Genomic DNA, 25,053 nt, shown 5'->3' on the forward strand with positions numbered 1-25,053 from the left:
ATTTATTGGACTTGTATGTGCAATTTGGCCATTATAAATTCAATACACAAAGGTACAACCCCTTACAATTGTGTATATATTTAAAAAAAAAAGTCAACAATAACTTTAATTTAATATCTAACTCAATACGACACCTATTACAAAATTTATACCATTCTTTTTTTGAAAAAATTTATACCATTCTTAATTATTGAATTAATGAATTAAATTCTGTTCCCAAAATGGAGTACCAACGTTTTTTAAGCCAGAAATTAATCTTTGTTGTTTTTTAACTTTAAGCAGAATACTACTCGTGTAACTATAAAATCTCGATCCTCAGTGCTGAATGCGTAACGAAAGCAAAACAGTATCGAAAATGGGAAAAATGAGAGAAAAGCCGAGAAATAGAACAGTTGGACAGTTGGTGAGTTGCCGCTGTAGTGACATGGAACAGTAAACACGTAAGATGGTACACGTGGACTAAAGGGATTGGGTAGAACAAATAAGTCAGAAGACGCACCGCTGCCTAATACTTTTCTGCCCCTGACCCCGCGTTGCAAACCTTCACTTCTGCTCTGATTCGTTCATCCCGGAAAGCACCAAACCCCTCTCCTCATCCTCTCGCCCACCGTCTCCCGCCCCGGTCACGCTGACAATTTAGCCTCTCGATTATCTATCTCTCCTCTCGGTTGATCTCTCACTTTCTCTATGCACAGTTTCGCGGTTCAAAAGCTCTTCGCCGATCGGATCGCCCAGTGAGGATTTCGATTTCCGACTCCAATTTCATCTTGTTCCGTATTTCAACTCCTCCGGATCCCTGCGGCCAATGCTGTTGTCAAGGTACTTCCCTCTTTCTTTGATCTCTGATCATTACCTTTCGCTCATTTCCTGATTTGGATCCTATTTTGTTTGCAAATTCCTGGCATCTAAGCTGTAATTGCTACTCATATTTCAGATTGGAAGAGTATAATGGTGCTTACTTTGATCTGAATTTCCTGTTAGGTTCCCTACTTTCTTCTGTTTGTGATCAGTAATCTATCTATATTCAGTGTCAGTTGTAGTTTGAAACCGGTTATTGTTCGGCTTCATTTAGAAGTGCTTTGTTTTAATACATTATCTTGGTAATTGAGCATCATGATTAGTAGATTTTTTCTTTTTAATTTATTTGGTTGGTTGCTGTTAATGCAACATCTTATGCAATCTCAGAAAACTTGAGATGGCTAGTGTGCCTGCTTTTGTTTTCACTATATGCTCTGCCACAAATATAATTTGCTCTAGTCAGCTCAAAATGACTGGTATGCCTGCTTTCTGTAATCTGTATAACATCTTTTTTTTTTTTCCTTGACACTCTATGATTACAAGTCTAGTAATGCCCGGCAGGGAATCATATATGTTTTCCTTTGGGAAAGCTATGGGTTGGAGCGGTTGGAGCCATGGTGGTCAGCTTGGAATAGTTTGACTACTCCAATTGCACCACTCTCATTGGACCCTTACAACTCTCATGTACCCTAAATGAATTGTCTTCTCTGTTATGCTAGTTCTTTGTTTTTATGTGGTTTTAATTGTGACTGTTGATCCTTCGTCACCCAACCTTGATGTTGTTTTTGTCATTCTGAACTCATTTGACACCGTTTTTTGGGGTTTATTTTCAGAAACTTGATTGACTAAAGAGTATTAAGTTCCAAAGACCTCTCTTCAGTCCTTTAGATCAAATAGTTAAAAATTTATCTGAGCCACAACAATTAGGAAAGCAAACATCTTAGATCTTAAGGTTGCCTCGACGTATTAGCAACAAAGAAAGATCAAAATACAGAGACCAGGTTCAGGGGGTGACTTACCCAAAAGCGGTGAGTTCAACCCTTTTCCTGTGGTACAAAGGGTGAATTCCTTCCATAGTGTTCCAATGGATGATGATATTGAAGGATTAGGCCCTTACCAAGAGAGGCCTAGAACATTTCCAAACATGCGCAACAAATCACATGCACCATTGGTAAGTCTGGTGTTTCTACTACATGTCATTTTCCCCTTTTTCTATACACACTTAGTTGTTTCCCCAACTGTATCTTCATCTTGTTTCATCTAATCTATTCTGTCGGCTTATTTCTGGAGAAAGACTTTAACCTTATTTATTTTGTATAGGAGGGAGGCAGTTGCTTCTTATTTGTTAATGTTATTATTTACACAAATATTACACCAAAAAAGTAGAAGAAGAAGAGATCCTTAGCACTTTAACTTTCATATAACCGTTAGAGAAAAATTTTCCTTTTATGGACTCCCTGTCCTGATCTTATTATGACTTGTTTTCTTTGACTCAAGTGCTGAAGCTGTTCTTTTATGCAGTTATTCCGTGCTCTAATGAGGATAAATGTTCGGGTCCTTTTAGTGGTTCTGCTCTTGTGTGCTGGAGCCATCTTTTACGTTGGTGCAAGCACCTCCCCAATCATTGTATTTGTGTTCTCGGTTTGCATTGTCAGTTTCTTCTTGTCAATTTATCTCACTAAGTGGGTGCTTTTAAAGGATGAGGGGCCTCCAGAGATGTCCCAGGTAGTTTTATGATATGTTTTGATCTTTTGGTGGTGTTTTCATAGTTTATGATAGAGTTTTTTTGTTTTAATGAATAAATTATTGGGTTATTAATTATCACTAAATGAATGTATTAGGCAATGTCATCATGACCTTCTAGATTACGATTTATTCTTGTGCATGAAATAGAGTATATAACATGGACCTGATAATAGTTATTTGGAATTGGACTAATATATATATATATATTTTTTAAAATATATGTTATTAATCAAATCGGTATTTCTCATTCTGGCATTGAAAATTTGAGTAAACTTCAGTTCTATTGAAGTACTAGTTTATTTAAGTCGATTGATTCAGACATTCAGTGGTCTTGAACTCATCATTTAGTCTTCCAGATATCAGATGCAATACGTGATGGAGCTGAAGGCTTCTTTAGGACTCAGTATGGAACTATTTCAAAGATGGCATTATTACTAGGATTTATTATCCTTGGCATATATCTATTTCGAACGACAACTCCTCAACAAGAAGCTTCTGGTATAGGCAGGTAAGGTTGGATTCAATTCTGAATAATAACTGCGTTGCATGTTATATATGTAGTATGGTATAGTAACAGTTGTGCCCTGAAGCAGGTCAACATCTGCATATATTACTGTTATTGCCTTTCTTTTTGGGGCATTGTGCTCTGGCATTGCTGGTTATGTCGGCATGTGGGTGTCTGTACGTGCAAATGTTCGAGTCTCCAGTGCAGCAAGGCGTTCAGCAAGAGAGGCATTGCAGGTTTTTTCCACTTCTAAATGTTACATCAACTAGAATAACAGTAAGATGGTTAATCTTACTTGACCTTCTTTATGTAGATAGCTGTTCGTGCTGGTGGGTTTTCAGCCTTGGTAGTTGTTGGTATGGCTGTAATGGGTGTTGCTATCCTTTATGCAACTTTTTATGTGTGGCTAGGGGTGGATTCCCCTGGTAGAATGAAGTCAGTAGATTGTAAGTTAATATCTACTTTTCTGATTTGTTTCCTGACTATAAGTTTTGCCCTTTCCTTCTTTAGGTGGTATTAATTCTACTAACATTTTCATGTTAAATTCTAAATTTGTTGATGTGCAGTGCCTTTACTTCTTGTTGGGTATGGTTTTGGAGCTTCATTCGTTGCCCTTTTTGCTCAGTTGGGTGGTGGAATATATACAAAAGCTGCTGATGTTGGTGCTGACCTTGTTGGAAAAGTAGAACAGGGAATTCCCGAAGATGATCCTCGTAACCCTGCTGTGATTGCTGATTTGGTACAAAACATTTTGATTTTTTTAAACCTGTTATAGTAGATTTTTTATTTTCTATTTTTTTATTTTACTTATGCTAGTACATTTGTGCTGAAGCTTCAGTTTTCTGGGGTTTTCTGATTTGTACATGATGTGCTTGGTTATTCCAGTGCAATTTAAGATTCACTTATCAGTTTTTGTTTATTGAAGCTGTCCATTTCTAAGCATGTGCTAAATTCTTAATCGTCGATAGTTGTATGGTTTTTATCCACCAAATTAGTTGATCGCTGAGTGATTGGTGGCATGGAATATCCCTGGTTGTCTGGGGCTTTATTAGGGTCTGAAGATAAATTTGCATGAAACATAAATTCTAAAAAATTTCTTTTATAGTCTGCCTTAGCAAAATGGTTTAATGGTCTGTTACAATCAATTGTGTAGTTTTATGTTTTTTGTTGCTACATATACACTGCATAAATAAATGAATGAAATCCTAGAAAAGTGATTCTGCTTAATTTAAACTCATTTGATCTAATTTTGTAGCAATGCCTGTGTCTCACGTATGTGATTTTGTTATACATGCATGGCTAATTCTATAATTTCTATATTGAAGGTTGGAGACAATGTTGGTGATTGTGCTGCTAGGGGTGCTGATCTTTTTGAAAGTATTGCGGCAGAAATTATCAGTGCAATGATACTTGGTGGAACTATGGCACAGCGCTGTAAAATTGAAGGTGGGAATTTAGCTATAAATGGGTTACATCCCTGGATTTATTGCAACCATTGAAATCTCTATTTTTGACTTCATTAAGCTGATTGCCTGATTGATTACATATTTACATATTTGCTTTCTTGAATCGATTGTCAGGCTGATCCATGTATTACACACTTAAATTGAAACTAGACTTTTCAATGTGCAAGGAGGCAATGTTTTATGTACCCCTAATGTATAATAAAAATCTTTGGTATGCTTGCTCTGTAGAAATAGAACTTAAGCTGAATGTGAATGGATGAGGCAAAGACAAAACAAGTCATTAATATTTCTTTTGTGGAGAGGTTAATTTTTCACAAGGTGGAGTAGATGATTACATAGTCAACATACTTTTTTTTTTGCCCGAATATATACACACATACACATTTCAACTTTACGATGTGTATTGGTTCCTTTTTTTCTTTCTTTCATTTATGGTTGAAGTCCTTTGTTTTTATCTTGTGACTACGTACATATTCGATATGCATCTTCTGCTTATATTTTGTTACAGGTTTGTTATGACATTTCTCTTAATTCCGAGGTTTAATGCAATAGTAACTTATCAAATATTCTCTGTTCACTTTGACATGCAGATCCATCTGGATTCATTCTGTTTCCTCTTGTTGTTCACTCATTTGATCTGATTATCTCATCTTTTGGAATATTTTCGATTCGGAACAAACGTGAGTCTGGAGTAATTGGTGCTGTAGAGGATCCTATGGAAATTCTTCAAAAGGGATATTCAATTACAGTTGTTTTAGCTGTTTTGACATTTGGCTTGGTAATTACACATTTGCTCTTTCGACCTCACGTACTGTTATTTGTGCTTTATTATATTTTATTGGGTATAGATGAGGGGATGGGGAAGTGGTGGAACTGGAGCTTAGTGCCTAGAAATGGGCTTGCTTAGCCCAGTAGTCCACAACTGCCTAATCCCTGAACTCCATGTAGGTACTCTTATCTGATGATGGCTAATTTACTTTGCAGTCCACTCGGTGGTTGTTGTACACAGAACAAGCACCTTCTGCTTGGTTGAATTTTGCCCTTTGTGGTTTGGTTGGAATTATAACAGCATATATCTTTGTTTGGATCACTAAGTACTACACTGACTATAAACATGAACCTGTGCGCACCTTGGCTCTTTCTAGTTCCACTGGGCATGGAACTAACATAATTGCTGGTGTTAGTTTGGGTCTGGAATCTACAGCTCTACCAGTCCTTGTCATTAGTGTATCTATTGTCTCAGCTTTCTGGCTGGGTCGTACATCAGGACTGGTGGATGATACTGGAAACCCAACTGGTGGTTTGTTTGGGACAGCTGTAGCAACTATGGGAATGTTAAGTACAGCAGCATATGTTCTTACCATGGACATGTTTGGTCCAATAGCCGATAATGCTGGTGGAATAGTTGAGATGAGTCAACAGGTAATGCCTCAAAATATGACTTGATGAAAGATGTTTAGATTCTTTTTATTATTACCAGTATTATTAAAAAAAAATGCACTATCTACTGAATTGACTAGCATCATTGACAATATCTCTTGCAGCCAGAAAGTGTTCGTGAGATTACTGATGTTCTTGATGCGGTTGGCAACACTACTAAAGCAACAACCAAAGGGTTTGCTATTGGATCTGCAGCCTTGGCATCTTTTCTTCTTTTCAGTGCTTATATGGATGAGGTTGCCGCGCTTTCTAATGCACCTTTCAAGCAAGTAGGTTATTGTGCAAAATTTTTACAAGCTTATCCACTGGTGTCTCCCCTGTGTTTCTGTATATCTTTAATCTCTATGTGATATATATTTGGTGCTCAATAATTGAATATGCAGGTTGATATAGCCATACCTGAAGTGTTTGTTGGTGGACTATTGGGCTCTATGCTTATTTTTCTATTCAGTGCATGGGCTTGTTCAGCAGTAGGTCGGACCGCTCAAGAAGTTGTAAATGAAGTCAGAAGACAATTTATTGAGAGGCCAGGAATAATGGTTTGTATTCTTCAACATTTAAATATTCTCTAATCTTGTACTGTTAATGTTTGGTATTGAATGCATTGTATGATGGTTTTTTGTTTCTCTTCCTCTTCTTTGCTTGGTGAAGGACTACAAAGAGAAACCAGATTATGGTCGATGTGTATCTATCGTTGCTTCTGCATCTCTAAGGGAGATGATAAAACCTGGAGCCTTGGCTATTATATCACCTACAGTTATTGGTGAGTTCTTAGGTTTTAGTTGTTTTCTCCCATTTTGTTCCTTCCTAATTTTGGAATGCAGATGATGTTGTACAGTGTTGCTTTCCTTTATTTATTTAATTCATGAATAGTACGAAGCACTTGATTTTAATGGGTGATAATGCATCTTTATGAGGTATTGGAGACATTTAATTGGTCTAAGTGTTCAATTGTTTCTTGTACCTTTAGATATTTACAACTTCTGTTTCCTCTATGGGGTACTTGGAAGTCATTTGATTGGTCAAAGTGTTCAAAACTTTAATTGTACATTGGACCTATAAAATTTTAACAAGTTTTGTTTCCTCTATGGGATACTTTAAGCCTTTTATCACTGTTCAGGTTTTGTATTCCGCATATTGGGGTACTACACAGGGCAGCCCCTGCTTGGAGCAAAAGTTGTGGCTGCAATGTTGATGTTTGCAACAGTTTCTGGTATTCTCATGGCTCTTTTCCTGAACACTGCTGGTGGAGCCTGGGATAATGCAAAGAAGTACATAGAAACAGGTGCTCTTGGAGGCAAAGGGAGTGACTGCCACAAAGCAGCAGTTACTGGTGATACGTGAGTTTCTTCTACGCTATAACTCTATGTGTTTTATTTTGATTCCAAACATAGCAGCATGTGCTGTAACTTCCTCTTATGGAACTCTGTAATAGAAGTAGAGTATTATTGAATATCATTCTGACTTCTAAGATATTGGATTCTTAACTTCTTCTCAGTGTTGGAGACCCTTTCAAGGACACTGCCGGTCCTTCACTGCATGTACTCATCAAAATGCTTGCAACAATCACTCTGGTCATGGCTCCTATATTTCTTTGAGGGTAACTTAGTGGAATATCTTCGAGAGTACAGATTGATGTTGTTGGGAACTTTGTGTACATTGAATATGAACATGACATCTTTGACGTAATTGAGGCTTTGCTCTAATGAAAGCAGTTAATACCAATTTTCTCCAGCTTATTGGCTTTTCCTTCTGAGCTTTGAGTAGTTGCAGCATGTACAGCGGCCTGATCTCTGTGGTTTCAGTGGATTGTTATGCAGGTTTCATGACATTCCAGGAAATTTTTTGGTCAGGCTTCTACGATGAATTAAGTCGGGGAGATTAATAGACAGTTGCAGCAATAGGGTTGATGAGATTTTACCCATACTTTCTTTTACTATTTTATAAGATTCGACTGACAGTTGTACACTTTTAGCATCAACTCCATGAATGAAAATATTGAAAGTTAATTCTCTTTGCCTTAGTTTTGTGTGTTTGTATTGCATTTTATGTTTGTTTACAGATAGTATGTGTATGCCATTTGAGGTGGCTAATTAATTTGTACTCCGTAACTAGTTCATAAGGTTATACTATTTAGACTACAGTATGCTCCGTATTTCACAAACCATAAAATAAAGTGGCGCGCGGATGGGTGCAAACACTATAAAATTGTCTCACTGTCATGTTTTAGGGAAGAAAATTACAGTTTTTAGTCTGTAAATTTTAGTTAAATAAATAGTGATTTTTTAATTTTTATTTATTTTTGTTAAAGAGCGTGAACAAAAAACATAATTTTGTTTTTTTAAACTTGAATGTCATACACATGCTAAGCAAAAAATGTCAAATATTTTGATTAGTAATGATTTGTAAATTTAATTTCTTAATGATGGTTGGTATTTTAGTTCAATATTCATTCATGAGTTTTGTCTTAAATTTTAGATGTACCCGATTACTTGTTTTAGAAACAAGAGATATTTTACCCTTTTTATTTTATATTTTCCTTCTCTCCACCAAAAGAATAGAGATATGAATGGCTTCACTCAAGAATCAAAGATGATACCTGGACCATGGTGAATGGTTGTAATATTATATAAATATGATGTTATATTTTAATTGACACAACTTGTTTTATGTCATTATATTTAAGTATAACTTATACTATACATATATGATATATTACATTTTGAATAACACTATGCATATAATTAAGTTTTAAATCATGGCAGGAATATGATACTAACTACTAAGTAGATAAGTACTATACTATTTTTTCAAGTTCATTTTTTGGGGGTGAAATTCAAGTTTAGTTGCTGAATGCGAATAAAGAAACTTAAAAAAATATAATTAAAGATGTAAGTTTATCATAAAATCATTAAAATGTTATAACATAATAAGGGATCTAATATTTTTAATAAATGTATTACGGAGTAAATTTTACGTGAAACTTATTTGCATATATTCATCTCCTGCATCCCCCCTTCTCTTGAATCTTGATGCTTAGGGACTTCATGTCGCCGGATTTAACAGTAAAAAAGTTATTTCAAAAAAAAAAAAACAGTAAAAAAGTAATGCACAAACATCTATAGCTACCCTAATTTCTAACGCCTACAAATTGAAAACTTTTCTATTTTTGCCTTTTTGACTTTAAATAATTATTTGTGGCTGGAATAGTGGAAAAAGGTGCCAATAATATAATCTATCTTTTGTAACAGATAGAAATACAACATGATCATATATGCATTCAAATGATGTTTAGTCTAGTTTAGGGGCTCCTTTCTGTCCTTAAATCAAGCTTTACACACCAGTATAAAGTGACTTTATAATAGCATGTGGCCTGACAAAAAATGTGTGTATATACAGTGGCGGATTCAGAAAAATGTCTCAGTGGGAGCGAAAACATAAAAGAGATAACACCAAGTTGCTCTCTTCTATGGAAGGTTGTGGGTTTGAGCCTCAACGATATTGACTCTTTGTACTTCAATAGGTTGAGAAAGTAGTAATGAACATATATTGCATTGTAATATAACGGTAGTATTAAAAAGATGAAACACTTAAAAGTAATATAGTCATAAATATTGTTGGATATAGATGAAAAATAAAACACATCAAAACTTTATACAAATATTAATAACAATATGAAACATAATTAAGTTGATAAATTAATTCAAATAGAAAACATATAAATTACACATCACTGATCTAAGTAGAGAGCACTAATTAGCTTGCTACTAGAATCAAACCCTCGCCAAATTTTTACTAAAAACACACTTCATCCAACTCTGCTAACTAGTCATTTATTTACTCTTATCTGTTTTATATATTTATATCTAAGTATGTACTATACATACATATAGGGCTATATGGGGGTGGGGTGAGCTGCTCCCATACTGGATCCGCCAGTGTGTATATATACCAAAAGCCTTTGATGCCCTGAGTTTTATCATGTCAACAAAAAAATAAGAGAAAAATGAAAATTTTTTTCTAGTCACTTAAGTAAAATATCACTTTCTCTTTTGAGTAGGAGCCATGGCTAAAGTACAATAAAATATGCTGTGTATTTTGTATTAGCGGGTAGAACTATATGAGAGTAATATAATGTAACAATAATATAAATTTAAACCAAACAGCTCCAACAATACTTACGGAAAACGACAACTTGAAGTTTTCTAACAAAAAAATGCACTCGTAACTAATTAATGTAGGTATGCTTTCAATTCATACCCAGAAAAAAATTCGTCCATAACATGTAATTTGATAAGATTTCAGCATCAAATGTTGATTCAATGTCAATTCAAGCCCAACAAAATGTAGAGAATTGGAGATGAGATAACGGAAAGAAAGTTAAGGGGTTTGGTTTGACAAAAGCAGCGTGCTGTTCCCCCAAGCAATAGATCAGAAAAAGAAAAATGGATGGTAGTAGTGATAGAAGACACGAAATCATCCATTTTGAGAACACAGATAGAAAGTTTGGCCCCCACTTTAGATGGCACAACCTCTTCCACCATGTGAACCATAGATTTGAGCCGTCCCAGTGGCATCTACACACAGTAAGTCCCCACCACCACCCAGTGCCTCTCATCATAATTCCCTTCCCGGCGTGCCCCTCTCTCACTTTCCAACATCAACACATGCCCTTCACCCACCACTTCTATCATTATTGTTACTTATGTACCCATTTCTCTTCACTTGTCTATTCCTTCCTAACCCCCCATTCAATTCAATTCATTGCATTGCATATATATATAAATCCAAATGTCAAGATTCCTACTTGATTATTTAGTTTTCTTGTCCCTCCCTACATAATTTTATTGGTTGACTAATTAAAAAAGAATTCATAGTATGGTAATCAAGATGTAAGCCGAGTTCATTCCACCATTATGGACCTAAAGAGTTCGACCCTTATAGCGGCCCTGTATCTTGGTCATACTATATTGTGGTAGCAGGACACATATTTTCAGAGAACGAACATGTAAATCGTTGAGTTATGGCCTTCTATTTACCTCTTCCACCAAGACTCTATCTAGTTAAGGACTGACAAATGGAATATCTTAATTTAGTATTCGGGTCATCTATTTAAACAAGAAGTTTATAGTTCTTACTTCATATTTTATACAACTCTCATGTTAGTACATGTAAGTGTTATATTGTGATTGATCTTTTATACAAGTTTAACGATGGACTTGTACTGGATGTCTGGATGGTAGTAGGACGAGCTTGATTTTTAAAAAAATGTTGATAAGAGAAATATATAATAGTTTATAATTAATGTATAAATTATTATAAATAAAGTGTGAATTCCATCATTCCGATTTTATTTAAAAATACTACTTTAATGGTATACCTATGCAAAAGTTAAAGTTTGGATATTTTATGATTAAAATGGATGGTGGCGGAAAGTAAATAAAAGAAAAAAGTAGATAGAATGTAACTTGATATATATGAGACGAATTGTATTTATTGATTTAGATAAGTCCAGGACTAGAGATTAGACGTGAGAAAAGAATGATGTTTAATTTGTTGTACATATTGAGTTATGCATGAACATAACCCACGACCAATTTTATCCTTGCATCTAAAAAAAAGCACACAATTCGGATAATGTATATATATATTTTTAAATATAGTGATATTTTTTGTAAATTTCATCAATTTTAAAGTGCACTTTTTAACACTATAGATTGTATTTTTTAACAATATAATGTGTATTTTTGGATAATTTTGAGAACTTTGCAAAGTGCACTTTTGTTTTATTTTATGTTTTGATTTTAAGTTTGGTTTAGGACTTCACTTTTTACTGCTTAGGGTGTAGTATTTACCATTTAGTTTAAAATTTAGTTTTTTTTTTTGTTAATATTTTAAAATGCTATCTAAAAATGCATTATCTATTTTTTTTTGGGAACTGCATTGTCTATTGTTAAAAAGTGCACCGCATAGTGTTAAAAGTTACACTATAAAGTTGACAATAATTACAATAATGTCATTTCATTTTTTTTTTCTTTTTAAAAAATTTGATATGATCTATTCAATTTTTACAAATGTAAGACTAAGATTGATTCTTAATTTTGTCTTGTAGATAAGTTCTCATGAAAATGTAGATAAGTTCTCATGAAAATGTGATCCTATATATATACCTCTATATATATATATATATATATATATATATATATATATATATATATAGACACACATGCACACACATGTCTTTGATCAAATAAGGACCACTACCTAAGGAAAAAACTAGGCTCCCCTCAAAGTTGTTGATCTCAGAAGATACAATCGCATTAAAGCAAGAAGAGTGGGGAAAATAAATACAATGATATTTTAATAAATAATTCAAACTTTAAAGTGTAATTAACAACACTATAAAGTGCAACTAACAACACAATAGAGTGTTCCTGTTATATGAACAAGTGCGGTGAATAAATGCACTCTATATAGTAGTATTGACAATTGCACATTATAGTGCTACTAGTTGTACTTTAAAGTTTGAACTATTTATAAAAATGTCATCGCATTTTTCAATTATGTTTTTACTTAGTTGTACTCTATAGTATTAAAAATTACCCTTTATAATATTATTAACTGCACTTTATTAATTATCCTCACAAAGGTGATCGCGTGCCAGACCAAATTAAAGAATATGCAGTACGTTGAGAGATAGATGCAAGGAGATTATACAACCTTGGGTATGCTATGGGTAATATATAGCTTCTTGTGATAAAATGTGGAATCGCTTAGCATTCACATGCTTCTATTATGGGTAATAGTTTCTCAGTCAACTTCTCAACTACTCAATTTTAATATAATTGTTTATAATGTAATTGTCTAGAATATATTATATATACACACACTTCCTTACCTAAGAATTTTTCATACCATAACAGAAAACATTCAAAATTATTTTGGGCAAAACGACGACCCTTAAAATCTTGTCAATTCCATAAAACATGGCTGAACTTTTGATGGTTATATAAAGCAGGCCAGGGGAAGTATTGAAAACCAAACATCCACACGCTACATAGTACATATATACTACAATACTCCAATTAAGAGCAGATCAGCGGTAGGTAGGTAGCTTGAATTGGAGAGTAAAGTGTATGGAGAAGAGCAGATCGTTCCCACAATACTCATCTTCTTACTCGGCCGACTTGGACTTCCAAGACCGCTCTAACACCTACAATTTCAACGGCCCCAGCACCAAGGGAGATGGCTTCGCCCCTTCCAATCATCCAGAGATGAAGAGGAAGAAGAGAATTGCGTCTTATAACACCTTCACAACTGAAGGTAAAGTTAAGGCCACTGTTAGGGAAAGCTTCAAGTGGATCAAGACCAAACTCAACGATATTCGTTATGGCCTGTGAACCTTAATCTCTCTCTCTCTCTCTCTCTATATATATATATGTATTATAACTTTAATTCCCAGGCCATCTCGTATGCATGTAATCTCTTCTCTTTTTTCCTAATTAAGGTTTCCCTTCAATTCGATCCTCATCGTATATTGTTTTTGTTTTTGATGATCGTATGAAAAGAGAGACTGCGTCGGTACGGTGAATTTTACCTGATATGGATAGGGGTGTTTAATTTGGATATGAACGGATCGGATTTATTAGTTTTTGTTTATATCTACTCATCATTTTGAGTGGTTTTGTGTTTCAAGTCTTTTGTACTGTTCTCAATGAATTGTAAGATACAATAATCAGAGTAAATCAATCTTATCATTCAAGTGGATTTGGTTTGGATCTTCGTTAACGTCTTGAATTTGAATCTTTAATTGTGAATGAATAGTAAACGTTGATTGAATTTTTTCACAATCATAACTTAACTAGACTTCACATCTATTAATTAAAGTTAGTGTAAAATAATGAATATCATGATCTTTAACTAAACTACAAAGAATGCATTTAAAAGAGTAGTTGGTGCAGTTGTTGCTCCAACTTCTACCCAAGATGACAATATAGTAGGTAGAGTGATCTATTTCTTTATCTGTTAAAATTTTCACAAAAGATAAGGTATAGTTAAAGTGATGAATCAGTCTGGATTTCATCCAAAAAGAAGGTAATTAAGGGTCTAATTAGAGTGATGGATAACTCTGATCTCATTATACCACTCTAATCATATCGTTCAAATTGCTTTACTTTTTCATAATGCATCTTAAAACAAAATTGAAAAGGGTGATTTAGCAATTTGTTTGTATTTTGTAGGTTTTGGAGAAGGGGATAATAGTTGAAAACATTTTTGTCACAAAAAAAAAAAAAAAAGGAAAAATGGTCAAATAAGTCCCTAAATATTAAATAATACCTGAAAAGTCAATTAGGCCCCTAAACATTTAAAAAGTGTAATTAGACCCTTTAACATATTAAATTGGGACAAAGAAGTCTAAAAACCGGTAAATGACCTGCAATTTACTATTCAGGGGAAAATTCGGCAATTGACGACGGCAAAACCGTTAAGGCAACCACTGGTCGCCTTCCACCAGAGAAAGGTCTTCCATGGCCGCCGGAGTCGGGCGACAGGTGATGATTCTATCATTGCTGGTTACTGAATTTTTCCATGAATAGTAAATGATCTGCTGTCAATTTTTGGGCTTCTTTGCCCTAATTTAACATGTTACAGGGCTTAATTGCACTTTTTAAATATTTAGGGGCCTAATTGACGTTTCAGGTATTGTTTAAGAGCTTATTTGCACTTTTTACAGGGCTTAATTGCACTTTTTTTTTTTTTAATAAATTTATCTTCTTCTAGCCGATAAGAAAAGAATCACATTCTTCTTCAATCGGATATATTGCATCAAGAAAATCATTACATGATGACCAATGTTTATACTTCTTGAACTAATAAAGCCAGTTCAGAAAAGGATGTTGCATTAACTGTTGTTTTGTTCTTGTAACCATTGCTTGTGATGTTTTTGGATGCAACTTGAAATGCATGTCTTGTTCTATATTCCAGCTTGATTATCATCACAGAAAGAAAATATATCACAATATCCTCGCATTAAACACGCATGATTCGTAGTGCAAATCACACAACTCTGTCGATAGTATTTTACTATTTTCTCGATCTTTTTGGTACACCAGGAAAGCAATAAAGTGTTAAGTCATTGGTAATTTTCTCCGTGGCATCCACTAAGAGCTCCACTATGCCAACAGGCAACAATATGTTTCTATTCCATCACTAAGAATGCTACAAAATCAAACAATATGTGTGAACAAGAATCAAGGCAATGAGGCAACAAGATTATGACACTGTCCAAATGCTGTTTAATTTAGTCCTCAAGAGCATATGAGCTAAGCAGGTTTTTATGATCCATATTCCTGAATTCTCTGGTTGAGACAGACCTCTGCACATGACTCAACCTGTACGCGTGGTTACCTCGGTACATGTGTGCCATGTTTTTACCATTCGGGATTGGGGGGCGATTCTTGATGTTCTTGGCAGCGTTAGGGTGGGCTCCACTTCTCGGGGAGCTTCTGCGATTTTTCATGACGGGTGAAGGTATAGGAGGAGGCCTGTCTTCCTTCCATGTCGGTTTAGAACTCGACGATGTGCTTGTTGTGGTACTGGAGCTTCCAGGTTCCTGGGTGAACACTGTTGAATCAGTGTACTTACCACCTGCAGCCTCCTGGAACCAGAAACCAAATAATCTTAGTATATTAATGTTGTTTTTTTTCATAGGCTGACAGATTGTTTGATCATGAACTGAATTGTGAATGTTGTACCTCGTTGGAACCGCCAGAATCTCCTTTCGAGCTGCGCTCCTTTTGGGATTGAGACCTCTGCCGAGACGCCTTCTGCCTGCAGGAAACATCTGTTAAGTCCTCGTTGTAAATCCAAATTTCGGTTACTAGAGACAGAGAAGTTTATTTCCATAAGTTGCCTTTTTTGAGTACTACTGACTCTGTTCTGTTACAATGCAGTATCTGTTCATAACTCCATAAGTTGCCTTTTATTAATTGATATTCTGTATGACTAACCTTCTTCTCTCATACTTAAACTCTGCCTCGGGATGTTCTTTGCAGATTACTGGCAACTCTGAAAGATCACACGCTAAGGGGCTTGTGTGAAAAAACTGCAATCATAATGCTACTTTACTGGATGGTTCAAAAGTAGGAAAGGGTATGCATGATTTTGTAAGTATATATATATATGTGTGTGTGTATAAACGCTTGCCTGATTTTTGAGAGCGGAAGCTGCAGTGCCACGATGTGCTGGATCGAGGGCGAGGAGAACAAAGAGAAGGCCTAAAGAAGAAGCGGGGAAGTGCCTGAAAGCATCTGTCATGTTAGACTTGTAGGCATATGGTGGCCTGAAGGTTGTCAAAATCCTTGTTTTTGCCCAGTAATCGTTTGAAGGCGTGCCACATAGCTTGAAAATCTTGTGGAGTTGCTCAACCTGCAGATTCGATTCTTGCAGCGAAGAATTAGAATTGGCACTGAATGCAAAAGACCAAACATGTCGGACAAACATTCTAAGTTATTACCTCTGTCCTGCCGGGCATAATAGGCCTCCCGGCAAACATTTCAGCCATTAGGCAGCCTGCACTCCAGAGATCAATGCCCGCTCCATATTCAGTAGCGCCAAGCAGCAGTTCGGGGGCTCTATACCACAGTGTCACAACTCGGTTAGTAAGAGGGCGTGGTTTTGCAGGGTTAAAGAAGTTTGCTAGCCCGAAATCTGCAATTTTTAGCATCCCGTCTTTATCAATCAGTAGATTGGATCCCTTGATGTCTCGATGCAGAATGCCCCTCTCGTGGCAATGCTGCAGCCCGCATAGCAGCTGAAACATGTAACATTTCACCTGAATGGCTCCATGCACGAAACGATAGCTTTCAGAATCCTAAATCTCAAGATAAAATGAAAATCACCAATTGATATCTGAAAACAAGGCTTGGTTTTTGTTTCTAACCTGTGGCTCAGTTAGCCTCCCATCAGGCCGGGATATAATGCTGGATAAATCGCACTGCGCATATTCAAACACAAGGTAGAGACTAAACTGCATTCTTGAAGTGGCCAGCCCTTCGAGCTTTATGATATTGGGATGATCCAGCTTCTGTAGTATCAAGATCTCTCGAGCCATAAATTTTATGCTTTCGGGTTCTGATGTGTCAAATCGAACTTTCTTTAAAGCCACGATCTTTCCTGTCTTCCTATCTCGAGCTTTATAAACATTGCTATAAGTCCCAGAACCTATCTAAAAATTCCAAAGTCCAATAGTTCAAGAAACAGCTAAACCATACTTGATAAGAAGGAAAAAAGAGAAAGAAGCACAAACAAACCTTGTCTATTTTGTCAAAAGAATCTGCACTTTTTGGAACCAAACCTGCAAGAACCTCTCTGGGAATATTATCAACTAGCCATTTTGGCCACCCGTCGACTAGCTCTTCTTCCCTAGCAATTGGCCTCGAGTTTGCCACACCAATGCTCCCGTTCTTTGGGTTCTCTCCCTCAACCTCAACCCCGATCAACTTCCTTTCTCCACCCGCAACTCTGCTTCCAGCGCTGCTCCTTCGGCTGCTGACATAATTATCGACAATCCTAGTCCTTGGCTCTGGCCTTGAAGGGCCGGGCCCCCTTAATTCCTCGCTGAAATGCCTCTGCCCCGTTGATCTCCTGGCGGTCACATATCCGTTCTGCAGCTTCAGTTTCTCCAAGCCTTGAGGCGGTGATGAAGTCTTTGAAGGCTTGGCTTGAACACACCCCATAGCTTGTCCAAGAAGTGCCCCTATTTTCCAATGATCCAAGTTCTTGAATAACAGGAGTCTTAATGATTAAATTTTGACAGTTCAGAAAGGACCAATACAACTTTTTTTTTTCTAATCAAGAGCAAGAAGAAAGAAAAGAAAAAGCAGACATGTGGACTAAAGAAAGCAATGACTTCAAACTGCAGGCTAAAGTGTTAGGGGACACAAAGAATTGGTAAGAGGGACAGCAGAAGAAGCTGACAAAGGAAGACGGCAGGCCGGCCGGCTTTTAACAAAAAAAACTGCATATTCTTCTTCTGATACTTGATAACCTCTTTAGTTTTTAGCTCTACCCTTCATCATGAGTTTTTTGACAGATTGAACATTTTATTTTCCTCCTCTATTCTTGTCATTTTAATGAACTTTTTTGACAGATCCTAAGAATTTCATACATTTCAGTGTCACAAAAATCCCCACATTCTTCACCTGTCTTTATCAGCAGATCAATTTCTGATTAAAAAAGTTGGCATTTTTGTCACAAACTGAATGTCCTTTCTACTGCTTCAAAGTCAATTTTAACAGCAAATTGATTAATCTTAACTTTTAGTGATTATACGCCAGCTATCTTATTGGCAAGCTCAATGATTGTTGACAAATTTTACTAAGGTTATAGTGACAGCAATATGATGGCATATGATTACAGGCCTGCATAGGTTGCAGAAAGTGTTATTCTTGCATCATGGAAATTATTAAAGTTACTATCTTTTACTGTAACAAAACTTGGGATATAACAGACTCAGATTATGTCAAAGAAGAACAAAATTTGTGTACTTTCTGAAGAAAAAGGGATTGATAGTGTTTATACATTGAACAAGCAAATAAAAATAGATGACTAAAAGAAAAAAAATTACATGAAATATTGGATATTACAGCAGAAGGTTGAGAGGAGACAGTAGGTAGGCTTTGATTGATGATAAGCATGGTCTCATTCCAAGTCTAGAATCCCGAAATTCGAAAGTAGAATCTTAACTTGATCAACAAAGTCAGAGCCTGTAGCGTACTCCGTCAACATCCCAACAGCAAAACCAAACATCGCCCATCTGCTCAACAAATGTACCACATGTGGAAAGAGAAGTTATTGTGATGTTGTAGGAAAGAGAACCAAACCAAAATTTGACAGAATTGAAACAATCATATATAAGCAAAACCAGAATAGCCATCAATTCTAAAACGACCTTTGAGAACTGCACAAACTGGTTCAAAGCGCAGAGGAAACAGCTTTTGATCTCAGAAAGAGTATTCAAAGTGCATATGAATGCATTGCAGACATAAGTAAGCATATCTTTATTGTTTTGTTAATGAATTGTAGTTTATAGGCATGCACAGCTGGTGGACTTTAAGGCCTAATAAAAATCCTGTCATTTGGGGCAGGCACGAGGCTTTGGTGAGGAGAAAATTCCTCGGACCAATGTGAATCATGGCCAAATGAAGTGAAGGCTACTTATATGCATCATATTATGAAGCACTCTCGGGTACCAAAGTAAAAATGACACATGGGCTGAGAAGCTGGTGACTACTATCTAAGGTCCTTTTCAAGCAAGTTGCCCTTTCAATAATGTACTGGATCTCTTACCGTTTTAAATACATATTTCTGTAATCCTGTGCCATGAAAACCATAAAAGAACCCCATCTTAATGATTACAAGCATGTGGTACCATAAAATAGAAAAGGTCTAGTTTTTTAAAACTTCTCGCAGATCATGACCACACAGATTAGAACTCTGAATTATTTGAAGCGCCAAAATCTGCACCAATCTTACAATTCAGACCAACTTTTGCTTCTTGCACTATGAACTTGTTCAAACTTTAGTAATATGTGTAGCCAATGTTTGATAACTAACTCGTTGTCTGTTTATTCAGATGTACTTGTACTTGTTGGACCTCTAGTCTAATTAGGCTTGAGATCTTTTGCGAGCCTTCTAGCATCACTGATGCTACAAGATTGAATGGCTTCTTGCACCTTTATAGAAATCACACAAACATGGCCTATAAACACTCATGGTTAGCATACTAGTAAGAAGTATGGCATGACCAATATCATCTTAGCAGAATCATTCCTAAGCATTTCCAAACATTTGGCAACATGAAGGAAGAAATCATATGATTTCTATTCCAAGCCCCACATTTTTATCTTCTTTTTTTTTTTGGAAACCCGCAACCACTAGCCTAGAATGTGCACGGGTTAAACCCACTCTAGCGGTCTAGCCGACAAAAGAGTATTAAGGAGTTAAACCAACCGGCTGGTATGAACGGCTCACAATCAAGAAGGCCAATAGGTCACTCAATCCCACTTGTAACCTTTGGTTACCAAGCCTCGCCATCTGGGTTCCAAGCCCCAAATTTCTATCTTATTGGCAAGAGAGATTGAAATCCCAATTTTAGGCTTTAAAACATTGCAATAATACTAAGAAGAGGAGATTTGAATAATCACATGAAGTGAAGAGCAAAAATGCTAATTTTATTCTGATGCTGCCAATATCTCCAGTTCAAAACTAGAAGAAAGAAAGAATTGAAGTGTTGAGTACCTGCCATTGGCGATTTCATTCTTGCCAATAAACCCAAAGAAGGGGCCTTGATTAGCATCGTCTAGCTTCTTCTGTTTGAAGTATTCCTGCAATTCCTTAGCCTTCTGGCGCTGAAACTCCAGGGTAATCGCACTCGCACTCTTGTCCTCAACAGCCGCCGGCTTGGGAGGAGCACTCGGCGGCGGGGGAGAAGTGGAAGGCGGAACCGGCTTTACAGGCGTGGGAGGGGAAGGAGCCACAGGTCTTCTGAAAGGGCCTTCAGCTTGAGAGTTCCTTATGTTAAGTGCGGGTGAGCCTGGCTTGGATACAGAGAATCTCATAAAAGTGTAGGAGGAGGAAGAAGAAGAGGGAGGTGGCGGTGATTGTACCACCGATCTGTTTGGGAATTTGATGCATGGGAATGAAGACGATGATGCCACTGACATTTTCTTGTTTCGTTCTCTGGTTCTTGGTACACCAGAGGAAGACGATGGAGTAAGTGGATGACAACAAAGTTGTTTGGTCAAATACTTATCAGAAACTTCATTCTGCTGCTTTGTGGTGTGGATAACATGTGGCCAACCCAACACTACAACACAACCAAACTATATATGCTTAAACTACATCAATTTCTTATTCCTCAAATTTCAACTTTATCCTTAAACGCCACAATCCTCTCCCACTCCAGTCAAATATATATTTTAGTATGGATAACCTCACTAAGTTTATCATACTATTGAATTGTTTAGATTGATCAGATATAAACAATTTACACTTCTCCCAAACTTCACCCTGTTATCCATTGAGCTATCCGTATAAACAATTTACACTGATTTATCTAATTGTAGAGTTAACAACTTACACTGAATTATCTACTTTTGATAACAGTCAATTTTCTTTCAAACTTTAAGAATAATATTAAAATGTGGAGTTGAATATTATAATCCTCCATATTTCTATTCTAAAAATATGTAATCATATCGTAAGACAAAGTAGAATATTCCCTCAGAATTAAATATCCTCAATCATTATAATATTCTGTATTTAAAAAACAAAATGGTTCATCCTCTGAGTCTGACCATGAAAGAAAAGAAGGGTGTGGCTTTTGAAATAAATTATATAAACAGGATATATATAATAAAGACAAGGAAATGAGCAGTAGCACAAAATGATATTCAAGCAACTCAATACAGACAGAGACAGGCAGACACAATTGATCGGTCAGCAAAAAAGAATGAATGGGAAGAGATTATCATTGTACGGATTATAAAACTTGTCTCTTGCATCCTCGGATCCCGCCGGAGGGAACCAACAAACGACGACTCAGAGGCTTCTCAGTTCAAATGCCTGCCAAGTTTCCTTCCTATCCAAGGGAACAAAGCGACTGAACCTCATTTACGACCTCAAACATTGTCAAACTACATAATCTTGCACAAGCAAGTCCTCTGGCTCCTGCTATCAAATTCATCATCTGATTCTCCTTCATCACTGCAATCACCGCCACAACTAAATGATAAGCACCCAGACAATACATATTTCCTTCCAAGCACGCCATTTCAATTTTCAAGCGTATAGTACTATAATGCATCATTTTTATAGTTTTCAAATGTAAAGTATATATCACCCACATGGCATAGTTTGCAGAAACAGTAAATCAGTCATATTCAGAACACAGGTGTTTTTTTGTTATAATTATGAAAGACCAGGCCTAAGGATATATGTCATGCCTAAACACTAAATCCTAAACTCAAAATCAAAGAAACATGGCTCGTGGAAAGAGTGCACCACTATTAGCTTGTTCTTGGGTAGCATGATATCACACAAAAAAAATATTAGCAAATAACAACTGTGAACATTTGAAGTTCACTTTTTGGGAACAAGGGAAGAGAAAAAGGCACCAAAAGATTCCAGATCCTGGAATGACCATGTGCCAGCACTCAATTAATTTTTATCAAGTGGAGAAGCTCCAAGTATTGGCAGCATGAGCCAGCTAAAGGAGCTTCATGTTATTGAAGGAAATACACATGCCCTTGGTTTTGTCTACAAGAAAAAATGAAGATGATGTGACCACCTAACCACAAATCTGATCAAATGCATCATCAGCACAACTGAAGCATGGAAATGCACATAAAAGTAAAACATTATAGAAAATTATGAGGTCATTTATATGTTTGTATCATATTGTAAATGGAAGAAACCAATTATTATATGCAAATTCTATATCTGCTGCTATAAAGCCAAGCCAGTATTTCCAATGACTTGCTAAAGTTTCCAATTTGCAAACTAAAATCTATATCTTTACAGATGTCCTTAATCACAATGGAATGACCTGAAAGAGAGTTTCGTGTGCCCAAGAAGTGTTAATTTACAGAGACAAATTTTGTTTCCAAAAATGCAGATTGAGAACACTTCAGAGAGAAAATAGTTTTTGAGATATATTGGTAAAAATATGCTGTTCACTAGAAAAATCATACTTCTTAGGTGGTAACAAACAAGTTAACAATAACCCAAAGCTCAACTTGTTCAATAATTTGCCTCTCCGAAAAGTATAGCCAATCAGCCATCTATAAAAGCAACACTGAGTGTGATGCTCTTTAGTGTGTGTCAAAATGCAGATTTATTATATCAGAATATATTTCCCCTATCTACATGGTTCACAATAAAACCTTCACAAGTCCCAATTCCCAAACACATATATTTAACATGAAGTAGTTCCTATGCAGTCTCATAACAATAAGAAAGTACCAACAAAGTTCAGCAATAAGCAAGATAAATATTATGAACTTATTTGCACTTGAAAGAATATTGAAGGATCTGGAATTCATACCTAGGCTCAAATTCCCGGACCTCAAAAAGCTCACCACCAGATGTATCTGTCCATTGTACTTTCTTTCTCTCAGTATGACCAGAGACATCATTACTCTTTTCACATATTGCCTCATATTCATCAGTACTTTCACCAGAAACTGCTATGCTATTTGCAGCTTTCTTTAAGCTACTTTTAAGGGCACCCTCAACAGAGGCATTGCCATCTTTCACAAGACTATCAGGATTAATTTGATCCTTTCCCTCCCCAGAAGGGGGACAGATTGATTGTGAGACTTGTTGGTGCTGAGTAGAACCAACCTTAAGGGGAGATGGGTTATCAAGTTCATCGGCGGCACCACCAAAACAGACTAAGGAAGCGCAACCGCAAACAAGCCTATTCTTGCAGGAAGCCAGTTGAAGATCAGACTCAGTTTCTTGGTCCACCAACTGGTACTGGTTCCACGGCGAAACTTTCATGGGCTTTTCTTCATTTTTCTGACCCAAAAGAAGAAGGGCAAGGCCTTTGCTATACCCAGAAGCTGAAGAAGAGAAGAAACCTCCTCCTTCTACTGCCAATAACATCAGTTCTCATCCAGTCAGCATCCAAATACTTTGGTATTCAGGAACTCCCCTAGCTTTAAAACTACCCGTGACCCTTTACTGCCGCAGAAGGCAGTCCAATGGGACAAGCAAAGAATCCTAAACACAACCAAATCCAAAAACTCAGCAAGCACGGCAATTTAGAGAGATAAACAAAGCATAATAGCATGAAATACTCCAATATGGAATGCAATATTCTACCGACTATCAGTATTAATATAAGCAGTTCCTCCAACTTGATCCGATTCGCAAGTAAACTCATATAACCAACCATAGGTATAATTTTAAATATATATTATATAATACGGAGTATTAAAAAATGAAACTCATTAGTCAACAAATTATTCAACTTCACATATAAGCTTCTGCATAAATACATCGACATAAAGATCAATACAACAGAGTCACAACTTAACATTTCCATTGCTAATAAGTTAACGCAAAAAGAGCAATCTGGCGATTCAGAAGGTACAAAACATGAAGGAAGTTGTCGATTAATATTTAATACGCATTGAGAATTATAATAGTAAAGGAGAAGAAGATTACGGATCTGAGAAATTCCGGCGACACTTGACCGGAGCGGCGACAAAACAACGATATGCAATGTGAGTTTGTGGATGAAGATATATAGCATGTGCGGTACAGTCACACATACACAGAGCGTAGATACAGAGGAGCTACATGTGCGTCTGAATCCCCCCGAATTCATTCAGATGAAGCTCAAAACAAACTGAAACTTAAGCGGAGGGGCAGGGGCAAGGGGCACCCACTGTCATGCGCGTGATACTCATACTCATACCCCCTATTTAATCTCTTCACTTGTTGATAGCGTAAATGTAAACGGGGTCTACGATTACGCTACGGATACGTGTGTTACGTGTAGTGAAGAATGTCGCTCGGCCGGTCAGACGGTCGGTCTACCGGTCAACGACTGAGCGGTTCGAAGCTATATCGCTCTACGGGTGACGAACAGTGATAAAGAGTAAGCAGGAGAAAGACAATCGGCAAATCGCAAGTGTATTAGTGTAGTACTGATGAGTCCCCCCTCCAGTGAGGGGAATGACCCCTATTTATACAAAGTGGATTCACTATGCACATGGTGTCTGATATGCAAGTGGAGGACATATGGGCTGTCACTCCGCAAAATGCGCATCGGTTTGCTCGAAGTGGTTGAGTTGCTCGAGGTGATGAAAACACGGATCCTCTGTTCCCGAAAAGTTGTCGGTCGTCACATCAAGCAACTGTTGCGCTCGTGAGCCTCCAATCCACAAGGTGTGTTGCTTCCGATCATGCGGCCGACGAACCGGGCGACCGTCGACGGACCGTTGGGTGACCGTTGACGGACAGGTTGGGTGACCGACGGACAGGTGATTTACGGACCGACTAGTACATGTGCATATTTACCCATCA

General features: G+C 36.7%; 4 protein-coding genes and 1 long non-coding RNA gene across 8 annotated transcripts; 2 read left to right on the forward strand and 3 right to left on the reverse strand.

Moving 5' to 3' along the window:
* Positions 1 to 505: 505 nt before the first annotated feature.
* LOC116025378 (pyrophosphate-energized membrane proton pump 3) lies at positions 506 to 7,978 on the forward strand. Of its 3 annotated transcripts, XM_031266607.1 has the most exons (16): positions 507 to 819; positions 935 to 951; positions 1,632 to 1,969; positions 2,320 to 2,523; positions 2,901 to 3,052; positions 3,138 to 3,285; positions 3,363 to 3,495; positions 3,616 to 3,788; positions 4,375 to 4,495; positions 5,106 to 5,293; positions 5,500 to 5,937; positions 6,060 to 6,224; positions 6,339 to 6,494; positions 6,607 to 6,718; positions 7,076 to 7,295; positions 7,454 to 7,978. In XM_031266607.1, the coding sequence occupies exons 3-16, from the start codon at positions 1,883 to 1,885 to the stop codon at positions 7,551 to 7,553; spliced, it is 2,397 nt and encodes a 798-aa protein (XP_031122467.1). In that variant the 5' UTR covers positions 507 to 819; positions 935 to 951; positions 1,632 to 1,882; the 3' UTR covers positions 7,554 to 7,978. The 3 variants fall into 3 exon arrangements, with proteins under 3 accessions (XP_031122474.1, XP_031122467.1, XP_031122459.1); XM_031266599.1 differs by lacking the exon at positions 935 to 951; XM_031266614.1 differs by lacking the exons at positions 935 to 951; positions 1,632 to 1,969 and having other exon boundaries at positions 506 to 819.
* A 7,002-nt stretch (positions 7,979 to 14,980) lies between these two features.
* Positions 14,981 to 18,188, reverse strand: LOC116024100 (probable serine/threonine-protein kinase At1g54610). Of its 2 annotated transcripts, none has more exons than XM_031265964.1 (7): positions 17,268 to 18,188; positions 16,898 to 17,182; positions 16,472 to 16,768; positions 16,162 to 16,383; positions 15,966 to 16,060; positions 15,711 to 15,786; positions 14,981 to 15,613 (listed from the first exon to the last, which is right to left on the reverse strand). In XM_031265964.1, the coding sequence occupies exons 1-7, from the start codon at positions 17,691 to 17,693 to the stop codon at positions 15,257 to 15,259; spliced, it is 1,758 nt and encodes a 585-aa protein (XP_031121824.1). In that variant the 5' UTR covers positions 17,694 to 18,188; the 3' UTR covers positions 14,981 to 15,256. The 2 variants fall into 2 exon arrangements, with proteins under 2 accessions (XP_031121824.1, XP_031121106.1); XM_031265246.1 differs by having other exon boundaries at positions 16,472 to 16,789; positions 17,268 to 18,185.
* On the forward strand, positions 15,607 to 16,867 carry LOC116025466. Its single transcript, XR_004099713.1, has 3 exons — positions 15,607 to 15,801; positions 16,011 to 16,107; positions 16,188 to 16,867. It is a non-coding gene; the product is annotated as an uncharacterized LOC116025466 (long non-coding RNA).
* Positions 18,189 to 18,455: 267 nt separating the features above from the next.
* LOC116026958 (light-harvesting complex-like protein OHP2, chloroplastic) lies at positions 18,456 to 20,818 on the reverse strand. The gene is made up of 2 exons (XM_031268624.1): positions 20,257 to 20,818; positions 18,456 to 18,772 (listed from the first exon to the last, which is right to left on the reverse strand). The coding sequence occupies exons 1-2, from the start codon at positions 20,679 to 20,681 to the stop codon at positions 18,658 to 18,660; spliced, it is 540 nt and encodes a 179-aa protein (XP_031124484.1). The 5' UTR covers positions 20,682 to 20,818; the 3' UTR covers positions 18,456 to 18,657.
* A 417-nt stretch (positions 20,819 to 21,235) lies between these two features.
* Positions 21,236 to 24,410, reverse strand: LOC116016435. Its single transcript, XM_031256695.1, has 3 exons — positions 24,190 to 24,410; positions 23,063 to 23,742; positions 21,236 to 21,723 (listed from the first exon to the last, which is right to left on the reverse strand). Exons 2-3 carry the CDS (start codon positions 23,623 to 23,625, stop codon positions 21,654 to 21,656), a joined length of 633 nt encoding a protein of 210 aa, XP_031112555.1. The 5' UTR covers positions 23,626 to 23,742; positions 24,190 to 24,410; the 3' UTR covers positions 21,236 to 21,653.
* Between the last annotated feature and the right edge of the window lie 643 nt (positions 24,411 to 25,053).

The sequence above is a fragment of the Ipomoea triloba genome, chromosome 1, assembly GCF_003576645.1.
Source record: "Ipomoea triloba cultivar NCNSP0323 chromosome 1, ASM357664v1".
Classification (NCBI taxonomy): domain Eukaryota; kingdom Viridiplantae; phylum Streptophyta; class Magnoliopsida; order Solanales; family Convolvulaceae; genus Ipomoea; species Ipomoea triloba.

Coding starts and splice junctions, on each gene's coding strand:
- LOC116025378 (XM_031266607.1), top strand. CDS start 1,883: ATGGATGATGATATTGAAGGATTAGGCCCTTACCAAGAGAGGCCTAGA. Junction 3,789..4,374: donor CTGCTGTGATTGCTGATTTG/GTACAAAACATT, acceptor TCTATATTGAAG/GTTGGAGACAATGTTGGTGA. Junction 5,938..6,059: donor TAGTTGAGATGAGTCAACAG/GTAATGCCTCAA, acceptor TATCTCTTGCAG/CCAGAAAGTGTTCGTGAGAT.
- LOC116026958 (XM_031268624.1), bottom strand. CDS start 20,681: ATGTCAGTGGCATCATCGTCTTCATTCCCATGCATCAAATTCCCAAAC. Junction 18,773..20,256: donor AATGAAATCGCCAATGGCAG/GTACTCAACACT, acceptor TTTGTTGAGCAG/ATGGGCGATGTTTGGTTTTG.
- LOC116024100 (XM_031265246.1), bottom strand. CDS start 17,693: ATGGGGTGTGTTCAAGCCAAGCCTTCAAAGACTTCATCACCGCCTCAA. Junction 15,787..15,965: donor TTTAAGTATGAGAGAAGAAG/GTTAGTCATACA, acceptor TGTTTCCTGCAG/GCAGAAGGCGTCTCGGCAGA. Junction 15,614..15,710: donor ATTCTGGCGGTTCCAACGAG/GTACAACATTCA, acceptor TTCTGGTTCCAG/GAGGCTGCAGGTGGTAAGTA.
- LOC116016435 (XM_031256695.1), bottom strand. CDS start 23,625: ATGTTATTGGCAGTAGAAGGAGGAGGTTTCTTCTCTTCTTCAGCTTCT. Junction 21,724..23,062: donor GTCCGGGAATTTGAGCCTAG/GTATGAATTCCA, acceptor CGGTGATTGCAG/TGATGAAGGAGAATCAGATG.